At 41.7% G+C, this 23603-nt stretch overlaps 1 protein-coding gene across 2 annotated transcripts in view; it reads left to right on the top strand.

Annotated features, from left to right (window-relative positions):
• The first annotated feature begins 319 nt into the window (after positions 1-319).
• The window catches only part of Znf280c (zinc finger protein 280C), a 53487-nt gene continuing 30203 nt past the window's right edge, over positions 320-23603 (top strand). For both annotated transcript variants that reach the window (XM_042682400.1, XM_042682401.1), the window contains exons 1-6: positions 320-404; positions 13222-13268; positions 14835-15011; positions 16686-16751; positions 16851-16987; positions 17759-17873. In XM_042682400.1, coding sequence (XP_042538334.1) covers positions 13238-13268; positions 14835-15011; positions 16686-16751; positions 16851-16987; positions 17759-17873 — 526 coding nt within the window. In that variant the 5' untranslated portion in view covers positions 320-404; positions 13222-13237. The remainder of the gene's footprint in view (positions 405-13221; positions 13269-14834; positions 15012-16685; positions 16752-16850; positions 16988-17758; positions 17874-23603) is intronic.

The raw sequence follows: 23603 nt of genomic DNA, 5'->3' as shown, positions 1-23603 counted from the left end.
CAAGCTAGGGTTGCACAGAGGAGTCACTATGAAGAAAAGCAGTGCTGCTCCTCTGACTGCTTGGGGGCGGGGCGGAGCGGGGCGGGGCGGGGGCGAGGGGGGTGCAGGGGAATGAGTGACCTGTGGTTACCTTCGCCTTCGAGGAAACGCCAGGCACGGCGTTCGTCTTGGCGGGAGAGTGCCCAGTCCAATCCCCGGAGGAGGGAGGAGGGGCGGCACGAGCGCCTTCCCATGAGGCAGCGCGCAAGGCTATATATTCACCCCTCGCGGAGGCAGTCGTTCCGCATTGGAAGTCTTGGTGGCTCGCTGAAGCTGGTTGCTGCGGCTGTTGCTCAGTCTTTTCGTGCCCCTCCCTTTCCTCCTCCTCCACTCAGCTCCAGGCAGGCAGATTAGCTCGGTTTGAGGTAAGTGGCTCCCGCCCTCGTCTCCGCCTTTACCTCTGGGGAAAGGGCCTGGGCATTCTCCCACTGGGAAGAGGGACTGCGGCCGCCGGGCTCTGGAGGTAGTGGGGTAAGGGTGGCGGGAATCGCGGCAATTCAGTGGGGCGCGGGGAGGGTGGGAGTTGCGCTGCGCGGAGGCGGGTGGGCCACCATTTTGACTGGGCTTTGAAGCGGGAGTGCTTGGGGAAAGGTAGCTCCGTGAGGAACCGTCGCGCGAGGTCGCGCCAGGAATGGTCTCGGGTGCGGGGGTGAGGAGCCACTGGGACACCAGTAGCTGTGTCGATCATCCGAACCCCACGGACTAGCTACCTCAGTCCCGAGGCCTGTGAGACTTATCTGTTTTCGAGCATTTCTGTATGGGGACTAGTCCCTTTGTATGTTTAATGCCGGTGTTTGACGGAGACCCGCCCACTAGCAAGTCCCTTCAGTTTCTGTAGCAAAACTATTGGGTTCGGAACTTTCAGTTATATGTGCCAAACAGACGTTTGGTTGTGCCCTGCCCCTTTGCCACCAGTTATTTCGGACCCTTGCTTGGACCCTTGTTCTTGCCGAAGGGACTCCCTCCTCTGTCACAGAAATCGTGCTCCATTCCGTTATTGTCTGGAGGATAAAAGCCCTGAGGGGAAACGTGGGGTTAGAAACACGATTTTCTAACAGGGTGTTGAGCAGGGTTTTTCTTAATGAGAAGGGAAAAATGATCTCATTCTGAGGTTTTCCTCAGAAAACCTGCCATAGAGATGGACGGACTTCCTTTCAACTTATCTCCTAAGTTTGGATGCTTTTTAGGAAGAAGTCTGAGGACAGTGTCAAATAAACCAATTTCTGCAAGCATGGGAGACCATTAAAGGATTCCTTTTTTTTCAGAAGATTTGTTGTTCATTTTTTAAATCTGTGAATTCATATGTTCAGCTGTGAATTTATGTTTCAAGTTAGGACTGCATTTTAATGTCATTTAGCACCATTACATATAAATTTTAAATCTACAGGTGCAGTTCTAGACTAAAAAAGTCTTCTCTAAGCGTTTATGAAGTGTCCTGCTTTGGGCACTACTCAAACTGGTACCTTCAGGGATGGGGAACTTTTGTTTTTGATTTTTGCTGAGGACCATTTAGTTATTAATAGTATCAGTACATGTCTACTTTACTGAGCTTCTCGTGAAAAAAAAAAAAAAAAAAGCTAGATTTATTGAATTTCAGATCCTACCTTCAGTTGCCTTGGATGACTAGACCAAATTAGTTTCTCCCATTTCTGAGAGATTATGAGGGATATTGGCTTTTTTGTTTGTTTGTTTTTGGTCAGTCGTGGGACTTGAACTCTAGCCTTGGGCACCGTCCCTGCGCTTTTTCAGCTCAAGGCAAGTGCTCTACCACTCGAGCCACAGTGCCACTTCTGGCTTTATCTGCTTATGTGGTACTGAGGAATAGAACCCAGGGCCTCATGCATGCAGGTCAAGCACTCTACCACTGAGCCACCTTCCCAGCCCATTATTTTGCATTTTTATATGCCGTGATAGCACCCCTTTTGAAGTGGGCTGTGAGGTGTTGCTTGAACTGATTTGAAAGTGAGAAAACAGAGGTCTTAGGGTCAGTATGTAGAACCACTTCTTGAACCAAGATTTTCTGACAAAGAGTTCTCTCTTTTTGCTGGTCCTGGCACTTAAACTCAACCTGGACACTGACTCTGAGCCTCTTTGTGCTCAAAGCTACCATAGCACTCTACCAGTAGAGCCATGATGCCACTTCTGGCTTTTTTCTGAGGAATTTATTGGAGAAAAGAGTCTCATGGACTTTCCTGCCTGGGCTGGCTTTGAATTGAGACTCTCAGATCTGAGCCTCCTCAGTGCAAGCGTTGCAGGTATAAGCCACTGGCACCCAACCACTTCTGGCTTTTTGATGGTTAATTAGAGATAAGTCTCAATTTCCTGCCCTGGGCTGGCTTCAAACCTCAACCCCCAGATCTCAGCCTCCTGAGAAGAAAATATTACAGGTATGAGCCAACATCACTCAGCTGTGCCCCACCCCCCTTTTTTGCCAGTCATGGGGCTTAAACTCAGAGCCTAGGCACTGTCCCTGAGCCTGTTTGTACTCAAAGCTAGCACTCTACCACTTGAGCCACAGCTCTACTTCCAGGTTTATTTTGTTGATTTTGTCCATGGTAGGGCTTGAACTTTGGGCCTAGGTGCTGTCCCTCAGCTTTTCAACTCAAGGTGAGCACTCTCATGGACTTTCCTGCCCTGGCTGGCTTTGAACCATGACCCTCAGATCACAGCCTCCTGAGTAGCTAGGATTACAGGTGTAAGCCACCAGCACCAGGCAACTTCCAGTTTTTGAGTGGTTAATTAGAAATAAGAATCTCAGGGGAATTTTCTAGGCTGGCTTCGAAATGCAATCCTTAGATCTCAGCTTCCTGAATAGCTAGGACTACAGGTGTCACCAGTGCCCAGCTAAGACTTTAAAAAAAAAAACCAAAATTTTTTATTGTTATTATAAAGGTTGTGTTCATGTTATATGTCAGGTAAAGTGCATTTCTTTTTGGACAGTGTCACCCCTTCCCTTGTTCTCTTCCAGTTTTCCCCTCCCATCTCACCCACAAGTTGTATAGTTCTTTTTCAACATAGGCTTTTTGGGTCTTTTTGAACTTTTTGAACTCCAGATCTCAAGTATTTCCATTTTTTTTGGTGGGTTTTGTTTTTGTTTTTGTTTTGTCATGGGGCTTGTACTCTGGGCCTGGGCACTGTCCCTCAGCTCTTCAGCTCAAGGCAAGCACTCTACCACTTGAGACACAGTGCCACTTCCAGTTTTCTGGTGGTTTATTGGAGATAAGAGTTTCAGGGACTTTCCTGCCCAGGCTGGCTTTGAACCATGATCCTCAGATCTCAGCCTCCTGAATAGCTAGAATTGTAGGCCTGAGCCACAGGCTCTTGACTTCAAGTATTTCTGTTTAAATTTTTTCCAGGTAGTGTTCTAGTAAATACTGACATTTCCATTTCATTCCAGGTGTGTGTGGGGTGTGTGTGTGTGTGTGTGTGTGTGCCAGGTGTGTGTGGGGTGTGTGTGTGTGTAGTGTGTACCTGTGCAGGTAGCACATCATGAACTGAGGGCTTTATTTTCTCATTTGGCTTTTCCCCTCAAGGCTGGCACTCTTGAGCCACAACTCCACTTCCAGATTTTTTGCTGCTTAATTAGAGAAAAAAGGCTCTTGAATTTATCTGCTTCGGCTGGTTTTGACTAAAGTCCTCAGATTTTAGCCTCTGTCCCTCCTCTTCCTCTTTTGCTCTTCCTCAACCATTCCTCTTCCACCTTCCCCTCTTCTCCTATCCCTCCTCCCTCTTCACTCCCCTCCTCCCCTCTTCTCTACTTTCTCGCTTCTCCCCTCCCCTCCCTTCTCCTTCCCTCCTCTCCCCTCATCTCCTCTCCTCTCCCTTCTCCTCTCAACTCCCCTTTCCCTCTTCTTCCTTCCTCTCCCCTCCCCTGCTTGTCCTCCCTTCCTCTCTTACCCTCCCCATCCCTTTCTTCCCCTCCTTTCCCACTTCTTCTCTGCCCTCCTCTCCCATATCATCCCCAGCACTCCCCTTATATCTTCCCTACCTTCCCCATCCCTTTCCTCCTCTCCCCTCCCCTTTCATCCCTTTCCCTCACCTCTTCTTTCTCCTGCCCTGCTTCCCCCCACTGCCCTCCTCTTTGCTCTCCTCCCATGCCCTTCTTTTCTCTTGCCATCTCTCACCTGCCATCTCTTTTTCCTCTTCTCCCTTCCCTCCCTTCTCCCTTCCCCCTCTTCCTTTCTTCTTCCTCTTCTATCCTCCTTGCCCTCCACTGCCATCCCCTCCTCTCCCTCTTCTCTCTTTCCCTCCCTTCCACTCCCCTCCTTCCTTCTCTCTCTTCATCCTTCCACTGTCATCCCCTCCCCTGCTCTCTCCTCTCTTCTCTCCCCTGCCCTCCAACCCTCTCTATTCTCCCCTCACTTCTCTCCTCATCTCACCTCTCTATATTCTGCCTTCCCCTGACCTCCTCCCCCTCTCTTCCTATTCTCCCAACCCCTGACCTCCTATCCTGTCCTCCCCACCTCTCTTTTGTACTCTCTTCTCTCCTCTCCTTCCCTGATCTTCCCTCTCCTTCGCTGCCCTCCACCTCAACTCTCCACCTACATCCTCTTTCCTCTCCTCTTCTGCTTACCCATCTTCTCCCCTCCCTTTCCCTCTCACCTCTCCCTCTATTCTCCTCTAATTCCCTCTCTCCTTTCCCCTGCCCTCCCCATTCCTCTTCTCCCCTCTCCTCCTTTCTCTCTTCACACCCCTTCTCTCCGCTGCCTTCCTCTCCTCTCCCTCTTCTTTGCTCCCCTGCCTGCCCCCTCCCTTTCTCTCTTCCCTCCAGCCCTACCTTCCCCTGCCCTTTCCTCTCTTGCTCTGCCTTCCCCTCCACTATCCTCTCCTGCCCTCCTCTCCACTCTCCTCCCTCCTTTCCTCTCTCTCTTCTCCCCTCTCCTGCCCTCCCCTCCTCTGGCCTCCCCATCCCCCTCTCCTGTCCTCCCCTGCCCTCCTCTTCTCTCTCCTCTTCTATTCTTTCCTATTCTCTTCTTTGTCTTCATCTCCCTTCCCCTCCCCCATCTTCTCTTCCTCTTTTACCCTTCTCTCCCCTGTCCTCTCTTCCCCTACCATCCCTTCTCCTTTACTTTCCTTCTGTCCCCTGTCCTCCTCTGCCCTCTCCTCTCTCCTTCTTTATCTCTTCTACCCTCTCATGCCCTCTCCTGCCTTCTCCTCCCTTCTCTCTTCTCCCTACCTTTGCCTCCCCCCTTTTCCTTCTCCCCTAAATTTTCTCCTCTTGCTTCCTCTTCCCTCCTTTCATCTACTCTCCTCCCCTGCCATTTCTTCTCTTCCTCTCCCCTCCCCTCATCTCTCCCCCCTCCACTCCACTGCCTTTCTCTCTCTCAGATCTTCCCCTTCCTTCCTCTCTTCTCCCTTCTCCTGCCCTCCCCTCTCCTCTCTTTGCTCTTCTCTTTTCTCTCATCACTTTTCCTTCCTAGGAGTCCCTCTCTTCTCCCTTGTCTTCTCACTTTCCTCTCCTTCCCTCTCCTCTCCTCTCCTCTCCTCCTTTACCATACTCTCCTCTTACCTCCCATTTTCTCTCTTCTGTCAGTCTTCTACCCTTCCCTGACCTACTCTCTTCTATTTGCCTGTTCTCCTCTACCCTTCCCTATATTCCCCTCCTCTCTTGTCTTCTCTCACCCCTCTCTTCTCCCCTATCCTGCCTTCCCTTCCTCTCCTTTACTCTCCATCCCCTCTTCTCCCATTCTCTGACTTCCCCCCCTCTTTCCTCTTCTTTGTCTTCTCTCATCTACTTTTCCCTTCCCCTGCCAACCTTTCTCTTCTCTCCTTGTCTGCTCTCCCTTCCCCTCTCCTCTCCTATGCCATCTCCTCTCCCCCTCCTCTCTCCAGCCCTCCCTTGCTTTTCTCTCCTTCCCTTTCCTCCTCTCTTCTCCTTCTCTGCCCTCCCTTCCCCTTACTTTCTACTCTTCCTCTTTCCTGCCTTCCTCTGCCCTCCCTTCCTCTCTCTTCCCCTTTCCTGCTCTTTCCTTCCCTCCTCTGCCCTGCTTCCTCCTGGCTTCTCATATTTTCTACTCTCCCTCTTCTCCCCACCCCTCTCCTCCCCTTTTCTGCCTTCCTGGGCTCTCTTCTTTTTTTTTTCTCTCCTCTTCTCCCCTGCCTCCATTTTCCTCTCCTGTCCTCCCCTGCCTCCCTTCCCCTCTTCTGTCTTCCTCTGCCTTCCCCTTCATCTGCACCTTTCCTTCCTTCTCATTCTCCTTCCTCTTTCCCCCTCCCTCTCCTCTCCCTCCTCTGGTTACCCTACTCTTACCACTCTCCCTCTTCTCTCTCCTCCACACCAGTTCCCTCCCCTGCTATCTTCTCTATTTTTTCTTTCTTGTCATTTTATTTATTTTTGCCGGACCTACCTGGGGCTTGAACTCAAGGCCAGGGCACTGTCTCTGAGCTTCTTTGGCTCAAGACAAGCTGTAGGGCTGGGAAGGTGGCTCAGTGGTAGAGTGCTTGCCTTGCATGCATGAGGCCCTGGGTTCAATTCCTCAGCACCACATAAGCAGAAAAAGCCAGGAGTGGTGCTGTGGCTCAAGTGGTAGAGCGCTAGCCTTGAGCTGAAGAGGTGAGGGACAGCGCCCAGGCCCAGAGTTCAGGCCCCATGACTGGCAAAAAAAAAAAAAAAAAAAAACCAAAAGACTAAGTTCTGTACCACTTGACCCACAGCACCACTTCTGGCCTTTTCTGAGTTGTTTATTGGAGATAAGAGACTCCCTGGCTTGGAACTTCAGTCCCCAGATATCAGTCTCTCCTTTCCTCCTTCCTCTTCTCCTTCCTTCCTCCCCTCCCTCACTTTCTCTCTCCCTTTCACTCTTCTCCCATCCCCCACCCTCTCCTTCCATTTTCCTTTTCTTTTTTAACTTTCCTTTTTCCCATGCTCTTTTTCTCTACTCAATATGGAGATAGATATAGAAATATAGATATATAGATATATATAGTGCCAGTAATGGGGCTTGAACTCAGAGCCTGGGTGCTGTCCTTTAACTTTTTTACTCAAGGCTTTTTCACATCAGCGCTAGCAGCCTTTTTTTTTTTTTTTTTCTCTTACCATTTAAGCCTTACGCTAGCCCTTTTTAATTTGGGTTATTTTTTATTTATTGTTATTATAGAGGTGATGTACAGAGGGTTTATATTTACATGAGTCAGGTAATGACTACATTTCCTTTCATACAGTGTCATTTGTTCCCTCATTCTCTCCCATTCCTTCCCTTGCATCTCCCCCCATGAATTGTATAGTTCACTTTCATCAATGTCCAGTAAGCTCCACAGCTGCACTTTTTCATCCTTTCTTCGAGTTGTGTACCCTCCACCCTTCCAAATACACTGAACACATGAATACACTGTATATAAGGTAAAAAAGACCAAATCATCAAAAACTCTAAAAAATAAAAAAGATTTATGTTTCCATATCTTGGGAATTTGTTTCAGTATGTGTATTATTTTATATAAATATGAAGAGGCACTTAATCATTGTATCTTTGTGATTCTCTCTTAAGAGGATCTTCTTTTTCTCTCACTATATGTATCTAGAATCCTGTGTAATTTGTCATATCCCAGTGTGTTTTAGATCTAACTTCTGCATATCAGAGAAAACATGTGCCATTTTTTTCTCTGATCTTGACTTACTTCACTTAACATGATTTGTTCTAGTTCCATCCATTTTCTTGCAAATGACATTATTTTTTTCTTTCTAATGGCCGTGTAAAATTCCATTGTATATAGGTGCCACAATTTTTTGATTCACTCTTCTATTGTGGGGGATCTCAGTTGTTTCCTTATCTTGGCTATTGTGAATAGTGCTACAGTGAACATGGATGTGCAGGTGTCCTTATCATATCCTGCCTCATGATGTCCAGGGTAAATGCCTATGAGTGGTATGGCTGGATCATAGGGAAGATCTATGTTTAGTTTTTTGAGGAACCTCCAGAGTGCTGTCCAGAGTGGTTGTACCAGTTCACATTCCCACCAGCAGTGCAGTAGGGTTCCTTTTCCCCCACATCCCAGCTATCATTTGTTGTTGTTCAAATTAAAATGTTGGCCAATTTAATTGAGGTGAAATGGAATCTCAGAGTTTTTTTGATTTATGTTTCCTTTATGGCCATGGATGATGAGTTTCATCATGTGTTTCTTTATTTTCAGCTTTTTTTTTAGTTTTTTTAAATTTTATTTAATTTTTATTGTAAAGGTGACATACAAAGGGATTACAGCTACATAAGTAAGGTAATGAGTAAATTTCTTCTTGAACAGTGTTACTACTTCCCTCATTTTCTCTCAATCCCCCCACCACTCTACTCACCTCCAAGTTGTAAAGTTCATTTCCATCATAATATCTAGTGAGTATCATTGTTGAATTGGTTCACCCTTTGTCCCACCATTTCCGTGATTCCCCTTCCCTTTCCCAAACCAATTAAACTTATATACAAGACAAAGTGTACAGAAATCAAGAACAGTGCTAACAGAAAGTAAACCAGCTGAAAAGAAAGAACTGCAAACAGCACACTTGAAAAACCTCATGTTTCCATTTCTTGGAGTTCATTTTGATAAGCATCATTTTATATGATCATATCACATAGCTATTGAGCTATTGTGATCCTCTGCTAAAAATATTCTGGACATATTCTATAAGTGAGGGAAAATATCCCTCCCCAAACAGAGAAAAGGAGAGGTAAATAGGGGAATACCTGTCTATGATTTTGAACCTCTAAAGTCTTCAATTACAGAGCTCTGGGTTGATTTTTGTCTTAAAATTATGTTCTGCTGTGCATTGGATTTGCTTTTGTTTCCAAATAGGCAGCACAAACCATAGAAACACAAGAAAAATGACAAGTCAAGGAACCTCAACTACTGGCAGCTTCTTAATGGTTAATTGGAGATAAGAGTATTGAGGTCCTTTCTGAACTGCAATCCTCATTGCTCATCCTCTTGAGTAGCTAGGATAATAAGCAAGGGCCACCAGCTCCTAGCTCTTTACTTCTTTCTTTTGTCCTTTTCTTTTGAAGATGGAGTCTTGCAGCCTTTTCTGCCCAGACTGGCTTTGAACTTCAGTCCTCAGATATTCAGCCTCTCCCTTCTCTCCCTCCTTTACCTCTCCTCTAGTCCATTGCTTTCCCCTGCCAAACAATTTTCTTTTGTTTTTGAGATGAATCTCATAGACTTTACTGCAAATGCTGGATTTGAACTTCATTCCTCAAGATTATAGCTTCCTTCTAGTCTTCCTGTCTCTTTCCTCCTTCTCCCTTCTTTTTTGCCTTCTCACCCTCCTCACTCTTCTCTTCTTCATATTCCCCTCCTTCCTTTCCTTCTTCTCTCTCCATCCTCTCCCTCTCCCTTTACTTCTCACCACTCTCATTCTGTACACCTTCCCTTTCCATTTTATGCCCCTTTCTTTCCGTCCTCTGGCCTTTCCCTTCTTTTTCTCGGCCCTTTACCTTCTCATTCTAAGCTGCTTACCTTCCTTTTACTTCACCTTCCCTCCACTCCTCTCCCCTCTCCTTTCCTTCCACTCACTTCCTTTCCAGTCCCATCCTTTGTCCCTTCCCATCCTCTGAACATTCCCTTCCCTTTATCTTTCCTCCTCTCTTCTCCCTTCCCCCTCCTCCCAACCCTCTCCCTTCCTATTACTTCCCATCCCCTCTGATCCTCTGCTCCTCCCCTTTCCTTTTTTTCCTCTTCCTCTTTACTTCCAGTCCTCTATCCCTTTCAATCCTCTGCCCTCTCTTTCCCATCCTCTGTGTACCTTCCATTACGATCCTCTGCCCCTTGCCCTCCTGTCCCCCTCCCAACCTCCCCCTTTCCTTCCTGTCCTCTATCCCTTCCCTTCCCATCCTTGTCCCTCTTATCCCCTTCCCTTCTCTTTTTTTCCTTTTCTTTGTGCGATGGAGTCTAGCACAGGCAAGAAAGTTCATGAGACTTTTTTTGGGGGGGGTCTGGTCGTGGGGCCTGAACTCTGGGCCTGGGCGCTGTCCCTCAGCTCTTCAGCTCAAGGCTAGCGCTCTACCACTTGAGCCACAGCACCACTTCTGGCTTTTTTCTTTTTGCTTATGTGGTGCTGAGGAATCGAACCCAGGGCCTCAGGCATGCAAGGCAAGTGCTCTACCACTGAGCCACCTTCCCAGCCCCTCATGAGACTCTTACCTTCAATTAACCACCACAAAGCTGGAAGTAGAGCTATGGCTCGAGCCATTGATAAAGCTCTGGGATAGCACCCAAGTCCTGAGTTCAAGCCCCAGTACTGACATGCACATATACAAAAGAATATTTTTATGTAGAAAATATAGTATGTATGTAAAAACCTAAAGTTCTTATATTTAAATATTTAATTATATAATACTTAAATAAATCAAGTGAGATTACATCAAAATAAAACGTTTCTGCACAGCAAAAGACACGATTGTTAAGATCTTTACTAGCAATACATCTGACAAAGGCCTAATACCTAAACTAACAAACCAATCAATAAATGGACAAAGAACTGGAGAGACTTCTCAGAAGAAGTAAGAATACATATATGAGGAAATAAACACATAAAAGAAATGCAAATCAAAACAACTTTGAGATTCCATATCATCCCAATTAGTCTGGCCAACAAGAATCTGAGCAGCAACAAATGCTGACAGATGTGAGGGGAAATGAATCCTATTTCACTGTTGGTAGGGATATAAACTAGTACAACCACTCTATATAGCATTCTGGAGGTTCCTCAAAAACCTAAACATAGATCTTCCCTAAGGCCCAGTCAACCCTCTTGGTCATCTACGCAGAACATTACAGTCAGGATATAGTAAAGACACTTGCACATCGATGTTCATTGCTACACTATCCACAGTAGCCAAGTTATGGAAGTAGCCCAGATGTCCTATAATAGATGAGTGGATCCAAGAAATGTAGCACATATACACAATGGAATTTTACTCATCCATTAGAAATAATGAGATGATATTATTTGAACCTGGGCTCTGATGATTCATGCCTGTGTTCCTAGCTACTGAGGAGGCTGAGATCTGAGGATCAGTTTGAAGCCAACCTGGATAGGAAAGTCAGTGAGACTCACTATCTCCAGTTAACCACCAGAAAACTAGAAGTAGAGATGTGACTCAAAGTGCTAGAGTGCTAGCCTTGAGCACAAAAAGCTCAGGGACAGTGCCCAGTCCCAAGTTCAAGTCCCACTACCAAAAAACAAACAAAAAAGCTATGTCATTTGCACAGAAATGGATGGACCTAGAACAAATCATGTTAAGTGAGATAAGCCAAGCTCAAAGAGAAAATCGTATGTTTTCTCTCATATGTGGAAGCTAGATCTAAAATATAACTAAGTGTGATAACTTATACAGGACTCTGGGCATTCACATACAGTCAGACTGAAGTTGGATACCCTTAGGGGAAGAACCCAAAAGTGTAAGTCCTCTGAACATTTAAAATATTATATTGAAATGAATTCCAGAAAATGGAAATGTGGTGGTTTTATTTGTTGGTGGTGGTGGTGATGATTTTTGCTTTTGTTCTGGAGAATTTTGTCTTTTAAGGGAGGACCAAAGGGGGCACAAAAAGGGAGAGAGGAAGAGTGAACAAATGCAATCATACTATTCAGTATACACTATGTGGAAAATGTACTTGTGGGCAGGGACAGGAGTAAACTGTGGGAAAATGAAGGAAGGGGTGATATTGTCCAAGAAAGAAATGTACTCATTACCTAACTTATGAAATAGTAACCTTTCTGTATAATAAAATTATGTTTAAATAAATAGATGGGAAAATATTTTATGTAGAATATATGTGTATAGCAATTTAAATTATTACATTAAAAATTTTAAATGTAAAATACTTAAAGCAGTTAAAAACACATGCATGCACACTTCTTTGGTTGGGGACAGGGCACCAGATCTGGAGCTTAAACGCATGTCCTAGACACTATCCCTGATCCCTGAGCTTTTTGCTCAAGACTAGTTTTCTACCACTTGTGCCACAGTTCCATTTCCAGATTTTCAGTAGTTAATTTGTGATGAGTCTCATGGACTTTCTTGCCCCAGCTGGCTTTGAACCATGATCCTCAGATCTCACCTCCTAAGAAACTAGGAGGCATGAATCACCAGTGCTCAGCTTTATAACTGTGTAATGTAACAGCTTTGTTAAAGGACCAAATAGAGGTGGAGGTGTTCTTCAGTGGTAGGATACTGGCCTAGATGTGTAAATCTCTGAATTTGATCCCTTGGACCACAAAACAGAAATAACTACTAGTCATAAACTTCTGAAGGACAGGACTGTTAACATTCATCTTTGATTTTCTTTCTTAGAACACAGCATATTACTTAGTGGATTAATCTATAAGACTGTTACCTAACTAGCTTTCCATTACTTTTCAGATAGAATGATTCTTCAAAAAACTGAAAAGACACATAAGCTAAAAGCTGATTTAAATATGTTTTTTCATATGTTAATAATAGCATTTATTTCTGAAACGTGAAGACTAGGTCATGGTTAAAGATAAATGTGACAGCATTTCAAAATGCAAATTTCCCAAAATATTTTTATATAAGGATTCCTTTTAAAATTTGTTTGTATTTTATTTGTTTGTATTTGTTTATATTTTTCCTCAAGTAGTAAATGTGTAAAACATTCAGCATTTTATCTACTAAATTCACATTCAGGAATGAAACAATTATTGAAAACTAATTACATGTATATATCAAATGTACCAAATTCAAAAGGTAAAATTTTGTATGAGAAAAAGATTACATGTAATGTAACCAAGTCCACTCTAATAATAGGTTATTCTGTGTGTGTGTGTGTGTGTGTGTGTGTCTGTCTGTCTGTCTGTCTGTATGCGCCAGCTTTTATTCTCTCACAGTTGGCATTCTAGTACATGACCCATACCCCCAATTCTGGATTTTGGGTAGTGAATTGTAGGTAAGAGTCTCTAGCTTCTTCAGATTGTGATCCTCTCAGCCTCCTATATATCTAGGATTATATATATGAGTCACCAGTGCTTAACCTAATAATAGATTTCTTTATATTATAAGGTGGAAAACTAAGACTTAACTTGCTATCTTATATGGTGTTACATACTAAGTTTGGTGGAGATTCAGCTTAGACCCTAATATTTTTCAACATTTTTCAAGTTTCATATTTCAGTATTTGTAGTTACTTGGAATTCCAACTAATTAATAAAATTAATTGATGTCATATGTTTGTTCTTAGGTGACACTGTAGCGTGATGGATAATAAAAACCCTAATCAACAAAAAAGTAAGTATTGCTACTATTGGAATTGACACTAGTATACATGACTTTTGTACTGATCATATTTCTTCAAGACAGGTGAAAGACAGGGATGAGTATATTTTCTTTCTCTTTTTTTGCCAGTCCTGTGGCTTCAACTCAGCACCTGAGCACTGTCCCTGAGCTAATTTTGCTCAAAAGATAGAACTCTACCACTTGAGCCACAGTTCCACTTCCAGCTTTTTCTGTTTATGTGGTACTAAGGAATCACACCCAGGGCTTCATGCATGCTAGGCAAGTACTCTACAACTAAGCCACATTCCTAGCCCTGATGAGTATATTTTTTAAAAAATAAAAATACTATGCCAGGTGCCAATGACTCATGCATATAATCCTAAATACTCAGGGAGCTGGGATCTGAGGATTGTGGTTCAAAGCCAGCCCAGGCAGGAAAGTCTGTGAGACTCTTTTTCTTTGTTTCTTTCTTTCTTTGTTTTTTTGTTGGTTATGTTGACTGAACTCTGGGCCTGGGTGCTGTCCCTCAGCTGTTCAGCTAAAGGCTAGTGCCCTACCATTTGAGCCACAGTGCCACTTCTGGCCTTTTCTGCTTATGTGGTGCTAAGGTATCAAACCAAGGGCCTGATGCTAGCGAGGCAAGCACTCCACCAATGAGCCAACTTCCCAGCCCTCTCTCTCTCTTTTTTTTCTTCAGTCATGGGGGTTGAACTCTGGGCCTAGGCACTGTTCCTGAACTCTTCAGCTCAAGTGAGCATTCTACCACTTGATCCACAGCACCACTTCTGGCTTTCTGGTGGTTAATTGGAAATAGTCTCATAGACTTTCCAGCTCAGGCAGGCCCATTTCCTGCTCACTGTGGCCCATGAGCCACCAGTGGGCTGGGCTCTGTGAGACTCTTATCTCCAATAAACCACCAAAATAAGCCTTAAGTAGAGCTGTGGTAGAGCTCTAGTCTTGAACAGAAGAGCTCAAGGACAGCACCTAGGCCCTGAATTCAAGTGCTGGTGGCTCACGCCTATAATCCTAGCTACTCAACAGGCTGAGATCTGAGGATCACAGTTTGAAACCAGCATGGCCGGGAAAGTCTGAGACTCTTACCTCCAGTTCACAAAAAAAGCTGAAAGTGGAACTGTGGCTTCAGTGAAAAAGCCAAGGGAGAGTTTGTGGCCCTGACTTAAAACACCCACACCAGCACATGCACATGTAAGAGCACACGTCCACGAGCGTGCACACACGTGTGCACGCACACACACACACACACACACACAAAACATCCCTCTCCCTCACCCCCTCCCCCTTTTCTCTCCTTCCCCCTCTTCCTGTCCTGGGTCTTGAACTCTGGGCCTGGGCACTGTCCCTGAGTTCCTTTTGCTCAAGGCTAGCACTCTATCTCTTGAGCCACTGCTTCACTGCCAGCTTACTCTAGTGATTAATTAGAGATGAAAGTCTCATAGACTTTCCTGCCCTGTCTGGATTTGAGCCAAGATCCTCAGATCTCAGCCTCCTGAGTAGCTAGGATTACAAATGTGAGCCACTAGCACCAGTCAATATTTCACTCATTTTGAAAAACCTTAGCTAACTCAAAAATGGAAGAACTCTTCATGGAATGTGAAGAAGAAGAGCTGGAACCCTGGCAAAGGAAAATAGAAGAAACTCAGAATAAAGATGATGGTGGTGGTGGTGGTGATGATGATGATGATGATGAGCTGATCTTTGTTGGAGAGGTATCAAGTTCAAAGCCAGCCATTTCAAGTAAGCATGTATTTCAGTGATGTTTCAAAAGATGATTGTTGATTTTGAATGGAAAATCCTCTGGTTGCCTTATATACTTGATGTATTCATTCTACACTCATGAGCTAGAGATGTACTTCGTTTATTCATTCTACTCTCATGAGCTAGAGGTGAGAACCTGTCTCAAAACACCAACATCACAAGATTAAGTTGTTTCAATGAACAAGTTCCTTTCCCCCACAGACTTCTGTATTGTTGATTAACAGAAATTTTCTTTCCACAATCAGCAAACAACCCTACTTCTGTATAGCCTTCTATTCTGCCTGATTATTTTGTGAGATTTAGTTCTTTTCTACTAAGAAAGAAAAAATAGAATTCTTTTAAGTTTTTCTGGATTAATTTTGTACTTTGTACTTTTTTCTGTTAAGCAATTTTAACCAGTTTTACTCTTTCAAGTTTCAATTTGATTCCTTAATAACTTAAAAGTTATAGAGTATGCTGTCAAGCTCAGATTGACTTCTAATGTAGAGTATATTTTAAACTCCTTAAGCTAATCAAATATTAAACTCAAAGTTGAATTTAGTCTGTAGTCTGGTAACCAATTTCCCATTCAGAACACAAGAAGTAATGGTACCAACAGTCATTGAAGAAATCAGGAAGAAAATAGAAGAGTTTCTAGAATCAAATGAGAAAGAATCTGAGTATAATTTGCATTTGTCTGATGGCTAAGGATGCTAAACATTGTTTCTTATATTTATTGACCTTTTTTTCAGAACTGCCTCTTCAATTTATTTTTTCTGTTTTCATTCATTTATATGGTTTATTCATTTATATGGTGTTTAATTTTTGAGTTCTTTATGTATTATTTATATGGTGTTTAATTTTTGAGTTCTTTATGTATTCTGCATAGTAATCCCCTGTAAGATTAATAGGTGGCAAAATTTAATCCCATTTTGTAGGCTATCTCTTCATTCCAGTAATGTTTTCCTTAGCTGTATAGAGCTTTTTTTGTGGGTTGTGGGGCCTGAACTCTGGGCCTGGGCTCTGTCCCTGAGCTCTTCAGCTCAAAGTTAGCACTCTACCACTTGAGCCACAGCACCACTTTGGACTTTTTCTGCTTATGTGGTGCTGAGGAATCAAACCCAGGGCCTCATGCCTGCAAGGCAAGCGCTATACCACTGAGCCACATTCCCAGCCCTTTTCTTTCTTTTTTTTGTGTGCCAATATCAGGCATGGGTGCTGCAGATATTTTTTATAAGTGTGACACTAGAAGTGGGGGGACTATTTGGGAAGAGGAAGAGGACCTGTGGGAGGAGTGATTAGAGAGGACAGTGGGGGTAAATACAATCAAAGTACAGTGTGTATTTGTATGAAAATTTTATGATCATTTTTTACACTTAGTACCAAAATAAAGACAAATATAGAAAAGAGAATAATGATACTGGATAACCAAGAAATGAATAATTCAATCAGCTTTCCCATAATGAAACCTCTGGGTATTCAAACTTATGAATGTGGCTTGGGGATTTGGGAAGGGCTTAATTTCAAGTCATGACATACTGAGTCTATAAAATCCTGTCACCAATAAAGGCAAGAACTATATTTCTGTTGTCAATTATGTACAGATATATTTTAAAGTTTTTTTCTATTAATATGTTTCATTCAAATGTTAATTTTTAAATAAATATTTTACAGCTATTTTGAACAGAGGCAACTCTAGCTCGTCTTCAAGGGGAATAAAGAATGAACCACTTGGAACAGGTATAATATTACTGTACCTTTTTAATTTTAAAGTGAAATATGTTTACATAATTGATTACATGTAAATACATTCAATATATCATGTAATTTTATAAACAGGAATTTCTGATACATTCAAGTCTAAAAATCAACAGTATAAAGACCCACCTTCAGGTACAGTGGCTGGTTTACCTAGATTTCATCCTGAATCTAAATCTTCTGAAAGCCCTCATGCTGTTCAGAATATATCTAAACCTGTAAGTATTTGTGAAATTACACAGTTAACTCAGGGACACATTGAATATTATAGTTAGAATTGAGAACTGTCATAGTTACGTACTATAATTGCCATCAGAAAATGTCATCATCTATTTGTGTGTGCACGCGTGTGTGTGTGCGCGTGCGTGTGTGTGCGTGCGCGTGTGTGTGTGCGTGTGCGTGTGTGTGTGCGCGCGCGCGTGAACGCCAGTCCTGGGGCTTAAATTCATGGGATTGTCCCTGAGCTTTTTTGATTAAGGCTGGTGCTTTACCACTTGAGCCATGACTATATTTATTGCTTTTTGAGGAGGTGGTTAAATGGAGATTAGCCAGACCAAGATGGCTTCGAACTGTAGTCTTCTAATCTCAAATTCCTGAGTAGCTAAAATTACAGGCATGAGCCACTGCACTTGGTTGTCATCATCTTTATGATGGAGTTCAACCAGTACCAAAATAATAGCTACAGAGCATAATCTAACATGTTAATCAGTCAAATAACATGCTTAAATAGGTAGAGTATTCAAAACTGTTTTGATGTGAGTAAAAAAGTAATAATAAGTAATGAATATTACTTCATTAAAATCTTTTTGTATTTTAATTAAAATTTGTTATTTAAATAATATATAATTATTGTACATATTTTGGGGAAGCTATGTGCAAACTACATATAATGATTGAATCTATCTTTTGATAGAAGAAGAATCTTTTGACCATGAGTTTAAGCAATAAATAAATACAAAATAAAACTAAAAATAACTAATTTTTTACAGGAACTTTCAAAGAATTCATCACGAGTTGATTCGCATGGTTCTTCAATGTTTCTATTTGACTTGACCAACGATACAATACCACTGTCCCCAGGCATGCCAAAAAAGCTCTTGGAAGGTTTGATGTAGCACTTTTTCACAAAAATTATAAAAATAGACTGATTAATGTACATATAGAATTGAATTTCTGGTTTAAGCTCTATATCTTCATTTATTTTTCATATATTGTGAGGTAGTACTAATTTCTAAATCCCTTTTGTGAGTGATTTGGTATAAAATTATACTTTGTACAATAATTTTTTCCTTTGAGTTTCTAGCATTTTTAAGCTTATTCTCAGAACTACTCACAGGCTAAAAAATATTCTCAGTATACTTTCTGTAAATCAGAAAAGTACCCTGATGCTTTAAATACTTGTAAAAATTATCATTTAGCTGGACACTAGAGGTTCATGTCTGTAATTCTAGCTACTCAGGAGGCTGAGTTCTGAGGGTCATTCAAAGCCATCCTGGGCAGGAAAGTCTGTGAGACACTTACCTCCAATTAACTACCCCAAACTGGAAGTAGAGCTTTGGCTCAAAGTGGGAGAGTGCTAGCCTTGAACAAAAAAAGCTCAGGGACAGTGCCCAGGCCCTGAGTTCAAGCCCCAGAACAAAAAGTAATTTTCAATTACTTAGAGGCTACTTGCATTATGAGATAATGCATGGTTATAGTTGCTTTCTTGAGAAACTGGTGCCTATCTGCTCAAATTAATGACAACTGGAGGCAATAGCTCAAGTGGTAGAACATTTGATCCTGAGATCAAATCCCATTAACTAAAAGTGCCAAATAAGTGATGTAGATAGGACAAATATGATTACAGAGTGGTACAAAACAGTGATTTCCACATGGTAAATATCCAGTGTGTAATCCATAAAGGAATAGTGGGTTTTTCCAATTGTAGATTGCAGTTGTGTGCACATTTTTTTACTTTCTTCTATAACAGGAGTATTCCAATGAAGGAATTTTATCCACTTGAAAAAATTACCTGTAATGAAAGAAATTCCGGTTTCTGTTTGATAATTTTATATATTTCATTAGAGGAATACACAAAACATTGCTGATTACGTAGTTGTTAGCTAATAAGTATGTAATTTATCTAATAAGAAAACTATAGTAATATGAGTACCAAAAATATTTTCCCAGCTGAGTGCAGGTGGCTCATGCCTGTAATCCTGGCTACTCAGGAGGCTGATATATGAGGATCACGGTTGAAAGCCGGCTTAGACTCTTATCTCCCGTTAACCACCAGAAAACCGATGTGGCACTGTAGCTCAAGTGGTAGAGCACTAGTCTTGAGGCAAAGACCTCAGGGATAGCATCTAAACCCTAAGTTCAAGTCCCATGACTGACAAAAAACATTTTCCCATTTTGGTACTATTTAGGTTGATACCCAACTATCTAGGTAGCTAATTAAAAACCGAAGTAAATGAGGAGACAATTAGTTACATTAATGATTTTACAAAACTCATAGAGCTAGTCTGAATTTGCCATGACAATGACGTCTACTTTCTCTTCCTGGAGATGATATACAAAGGAGTTTCTACTTTCTTTTTAATTTTTTGTACTACAGAGAGAGAGAGAGAGTTTTTGCCATGAATGGTAAATACTTTTAAAGTTGGCTAGGAAGATCCTGATTTATTCCTCTTTTCTAAAAATTTTTATGGCCTTTATTAAATTACCTAACTCTTACATCTCAGTTTTCTCACATTATTAATATACTGTTATTTTTCTCATATAATACATTCATTCTCCAGACATGAAACAAGCCATATGCACTTTGTGGAGGTCCACATAAGAGACATCACAACTCTATAAAGGATTTAACTCTAAAGGATTATAAACTCTAAAGGATTTAACAAGTAATTTTTACAATGATTGTTATGAATAGTATACAGTATGTTTGAAAGTCGGTTCTTTGGACTTGATGTGCGGTTTTAGAATTTTTTCACGAAGTCCAGTTATCAAAAAATCATTTTTTCAAAGATCACTTTTGCTATATCTCATTTATAGACTAAATAACCCTGTTACTCTTGCAGTTGTCCTGAATCATAATTTTTTTCAATTGTGAAAATACCATATAGAGGGGTAACAATTACATGGGCAAGATAATGAGTACATTTCTTTTTTTTTTTTTTACTTTTATTATTTTTATTTTTTATTTTTTTTATTTTTGGGTCCGGTCGTGGGGCCTGAACTCTGGGCCTGGGCTCAGCTCTTCAGCTCAAGGCTAGCACTCTACCACTTGAGCCACAGCGCCACTTCTGGGTTTTTTCTTTTTGCTTACATGGTGCTAGGGAATCGAACCTAGGGCCTCATGCATGCAAGGCAAGCGCTCTACCACTGAGCCACCTTCCCAGCCCCAATGAGTACATTTCTTATCAAGCATTGTTGCCTCCTCCTTTGTTTCCTTTTCTCATCCCCCCCCCCCAAAGTTGTAAAGTTCAATTTTCGACATAACGACTTGTACGTCTCATTGTTACAATGGGTCCACCTGTATCCCTATTTAAACAATTTGTTTTTTCCCTTCCCCTCCACAAATTATACCAACATCAAATACAGTGAAAGCAAGGGTTATACCGTGGGTGAGGGACATACAAAGCAACAAAGAAATCATCTTATAAATATGTTAGAAACAATTACATGAAAGAAAAAATATTTGAATACTAACCTTGGGGTTTATTTCACCTAACATAACTTATCTGACCTTTTCTGCTTGTCTTAGACATATACTAGTTATTACAAATAAGAGAAACCATGGGGCCTATGTTTCTTTAGGCCTGGCTTACTTCACTTAATATAATATTTTCCAAGTCTTTGCATTTCCTAACGAATGGGACAGTGTCATTCTTTCTGATGGAGGCATAGAATTCCATTGTGTATATATACCACATTTTCTTGATCCATTTATCTACTGAGGGGCATCTGGGTGGGTTCCATATCTTAGCTATGGTAAATAATGCTGCAATAAACATAGTTGTGCTGGTAGCTTTAGTATGGTCTTGTTTGTGGTCATTTGGGTAAATGCCCAAAGGTGGGATTGTTGGATCATAGGGGAGCTCTATGTGGAGTCTTTTGAGGAACCTCCATACTGCTTTCCAAAGTGGTTGAACAAGTTTACACTCCCACCAACAATGCAGTAAGGTTCCCTTCTGGCCACGTCCCCTCCAGTATCTGTTGTTATAAGAGTTCTTGATTATAGCTATTCTAACTGGGGTGAGGTGGTATCTCAATGTTGTTTTGATTTGCATTTCTTTTATGGCTAGAGAGGTTGAGCATTTCTTCATGTATCTATTGGCCATCCTTCTTTCCTCTTCAGTGAAGTTTCTCTTTAAGTTTTTAGCCCACTTATTTATTGGACAGTTGTTTCTTTGAGGATTTGTTGTTGGGGGATTTAATTTTTTGAGTTCCAGGTTTATTTTAGATACGAGACCCTTGTCAGTTGTATGGCTAGTGAAGATCTTCTCCCAGTCCATGGGCTTTCTATTGATCTTGCTAGCTATGTCCTTTGTCATGCAGAAGCTCTGCAATTTCATGCAATCCCATTTGTCCAACCTTTCTTTGATTTGTTGTGTTTCTGGGTCTCTATTAAGAACATTTCAGGGCTGGGAAGGTGGCTCAGTGGTAGAGCGCTTGCCTTGCATGCTCAAGGCCCTGGGTTCGATTCCTCAGCACCACATAAGCAAAAAGAAAAAAGCCAGAAGTGGTGCTGTGGCTCAAGTGGTAGAGCACTAGCCTTGAGCTGAAGAGCTGAGGGACAGCGGCCAAGCCCAGAGTTCAGGCCCCACAACCGGACCCCCCCCCCCCAAAAAAAAGAACATTTCGTCCTGTGCCAAGGAGACCTAGGGTTTCTCCTATTCCATCCTGTAATGTTTTCAGAGTGTCTGCTTTGACTCCTAGGTCTTTGATCCATTTGGAGTTGATTCTGGAGCAGGGTGATATATAAGAATCTAGCTTTAGTTTTCTACAAGTGATTAACCAGTTTTGTCAGCACCATTTATTGAAGAGGCTGTCTTTCTTCCATTCTATTTTTAAGACATTTTTTTATGGTGAAAAAACTGTACAGAGGGGTTACAATTACATGGGCAAGATAATGAGTACATTTCTTATCAAGCATTGTAGCCTCCTCCTTTGTTTCTCCTTCCCATCCCTTCCAAGCCTCCCCCACCCACCAACCCAATCCTACCTCACCCCCCCACCAAAGTTGTAAAGTTCGTTTTCGACATGACAACTTTCCATTCTATTTTTTAGCTCCCTTATCGAAGATTAGATGGCTATAAGTCTGTAGGTTCATTTCTGGGTTTTCAATTCTATTCTGTTGGTCCTGAGGTCCCTTCTTGTGCCAGTACGAAGCTGTTTTGATTACTATGGCTTTGTAGTAGAGTTTGAATTTTGGTATTGATACTCCTCCAGCACTGTTCTTTCTGTTAAGGATTGCTTTTGCTATTCGGGGTCTTTCATTGTTCCATATGAATTTTTGGATTGCCTCTTCTATTTCCTTGAAGAATGAGGTTGGAATATTGATAGGTATTGCATTGAATTTGTAGATAGCCTTGGGAAGTATTGCCATTTTCATGATGTTGATCCTTCCAATCTGGGAGCATGGGAGGTTTTGCCACTTTCTAAGTTCTGTTTTGATTTCCTTTTTTAGGGTTTTAAAGTTTTCATCATAGAGGTCCTTCACTTCTTTGGTTAAGTTAATTTCTAGGTATTTTTTTTTTTGTGGGGCTATTACGAATGGAGTTACTTTCCTGATTTCAACACGCTTTTCTCATTGTTGGAATACAGAAGAGCCATTGATTTTTGAGGGTTACTTTTATACCTTGCTACTTTGCCAAAGTTTTGAATCAGCTTGAGTAATTTGGGAGTGGAGTCCATGGGATTTTTTAAATACAAGATCATGTCATCTGCAAAGAGGGAGTGTTTTACTTCATCTTTCCCTATTTGGATCCCTTTTATGTTTGCATCTTGTCTTATTGCAGTAGCTAGGCATTCTAATACTAAATTGAAGAGAAGTGGAGAGAGCAGACATCATTGTCTTGTTCCTGATTTAAGAGGATATGGCTTTAGTTTTTCACCATTAAGTATAATGATGGCTGTAGGTTTGTCATATACAGCCTTTATTGTATTGAGGAATGTTTCCTGGATTCCTAATTTTTCCAGAACCTTTATCATAAAGGGGTTGGATCTTGTCAAATGCTTTTCTTCATCTATTGAGATATCCATGTGGTTCTTATCCTTTCTCTTGTTTATGTGATGTGTTATATTAATTGATTTTTGTATATTGAACCAGCATTGCATCCCTGAAATAAATCCTGTTTGATCGTGGTGTATGATTTTTTGGATAAATTGTTGAAGTCGATTGGCTAAAATTTTGTTGAGAAGTTTTGCAACAGTGTTCATCAAAGAAATGGGTCTATAGTTCTCTTTCTTTGATGAGTCCCTGCCTTGTTTTGGGATGAGGGTTACAATGGCTTCATAGAATGAGTTCGGTAGTGAACTTTCTCTTTCAATTTTATTGAAGAGTTGGAGGAGTATTGGTGTGAGCTCTGTTTTGAAGGCCTTGTAGAAGTCTGCTGTAAAACCATCTGGTCCTGGGCTTTTCTTAGATGGGAGGTCTCTTATTGCTGTTTCTATTTCAATGCTTGATATGGGCCTGTTAAGATGGTTTAAGTCAATGAGATTTAGTTTCAGCATGTCGATATTTGCTAGGAGAAGGTCCATTTCTGCCAAATTCTCAAACTTATTAGCATAAAGGTTTGAGAAGTATTCCCTTATAGTGTTCTGAATCTTGGTTGTTTCTGAGGTGAT

This window comes from Dipodomys spectabilis, unplaced genomic scaffold (assembly GCF_019054845.1).
Source record: "Dipodomys spectabilis isolate Male_0828 unplaced genomic scaffold, ASM1905484v1 ptg000071l, whole genome shotgun sequence".
NCBI classification, from domain to species: domain Eukaryota; kingdom Metazoa; phylum Chordata; class Mammalia; order Rodentia; family Heteromyidae; genus Dipodomys; species Dipodomys spectabilis.
Note: the sequence above shows the minus strand (reverse complement) of the source record. Positions and strands in the feature narration are given on the sequence as shown.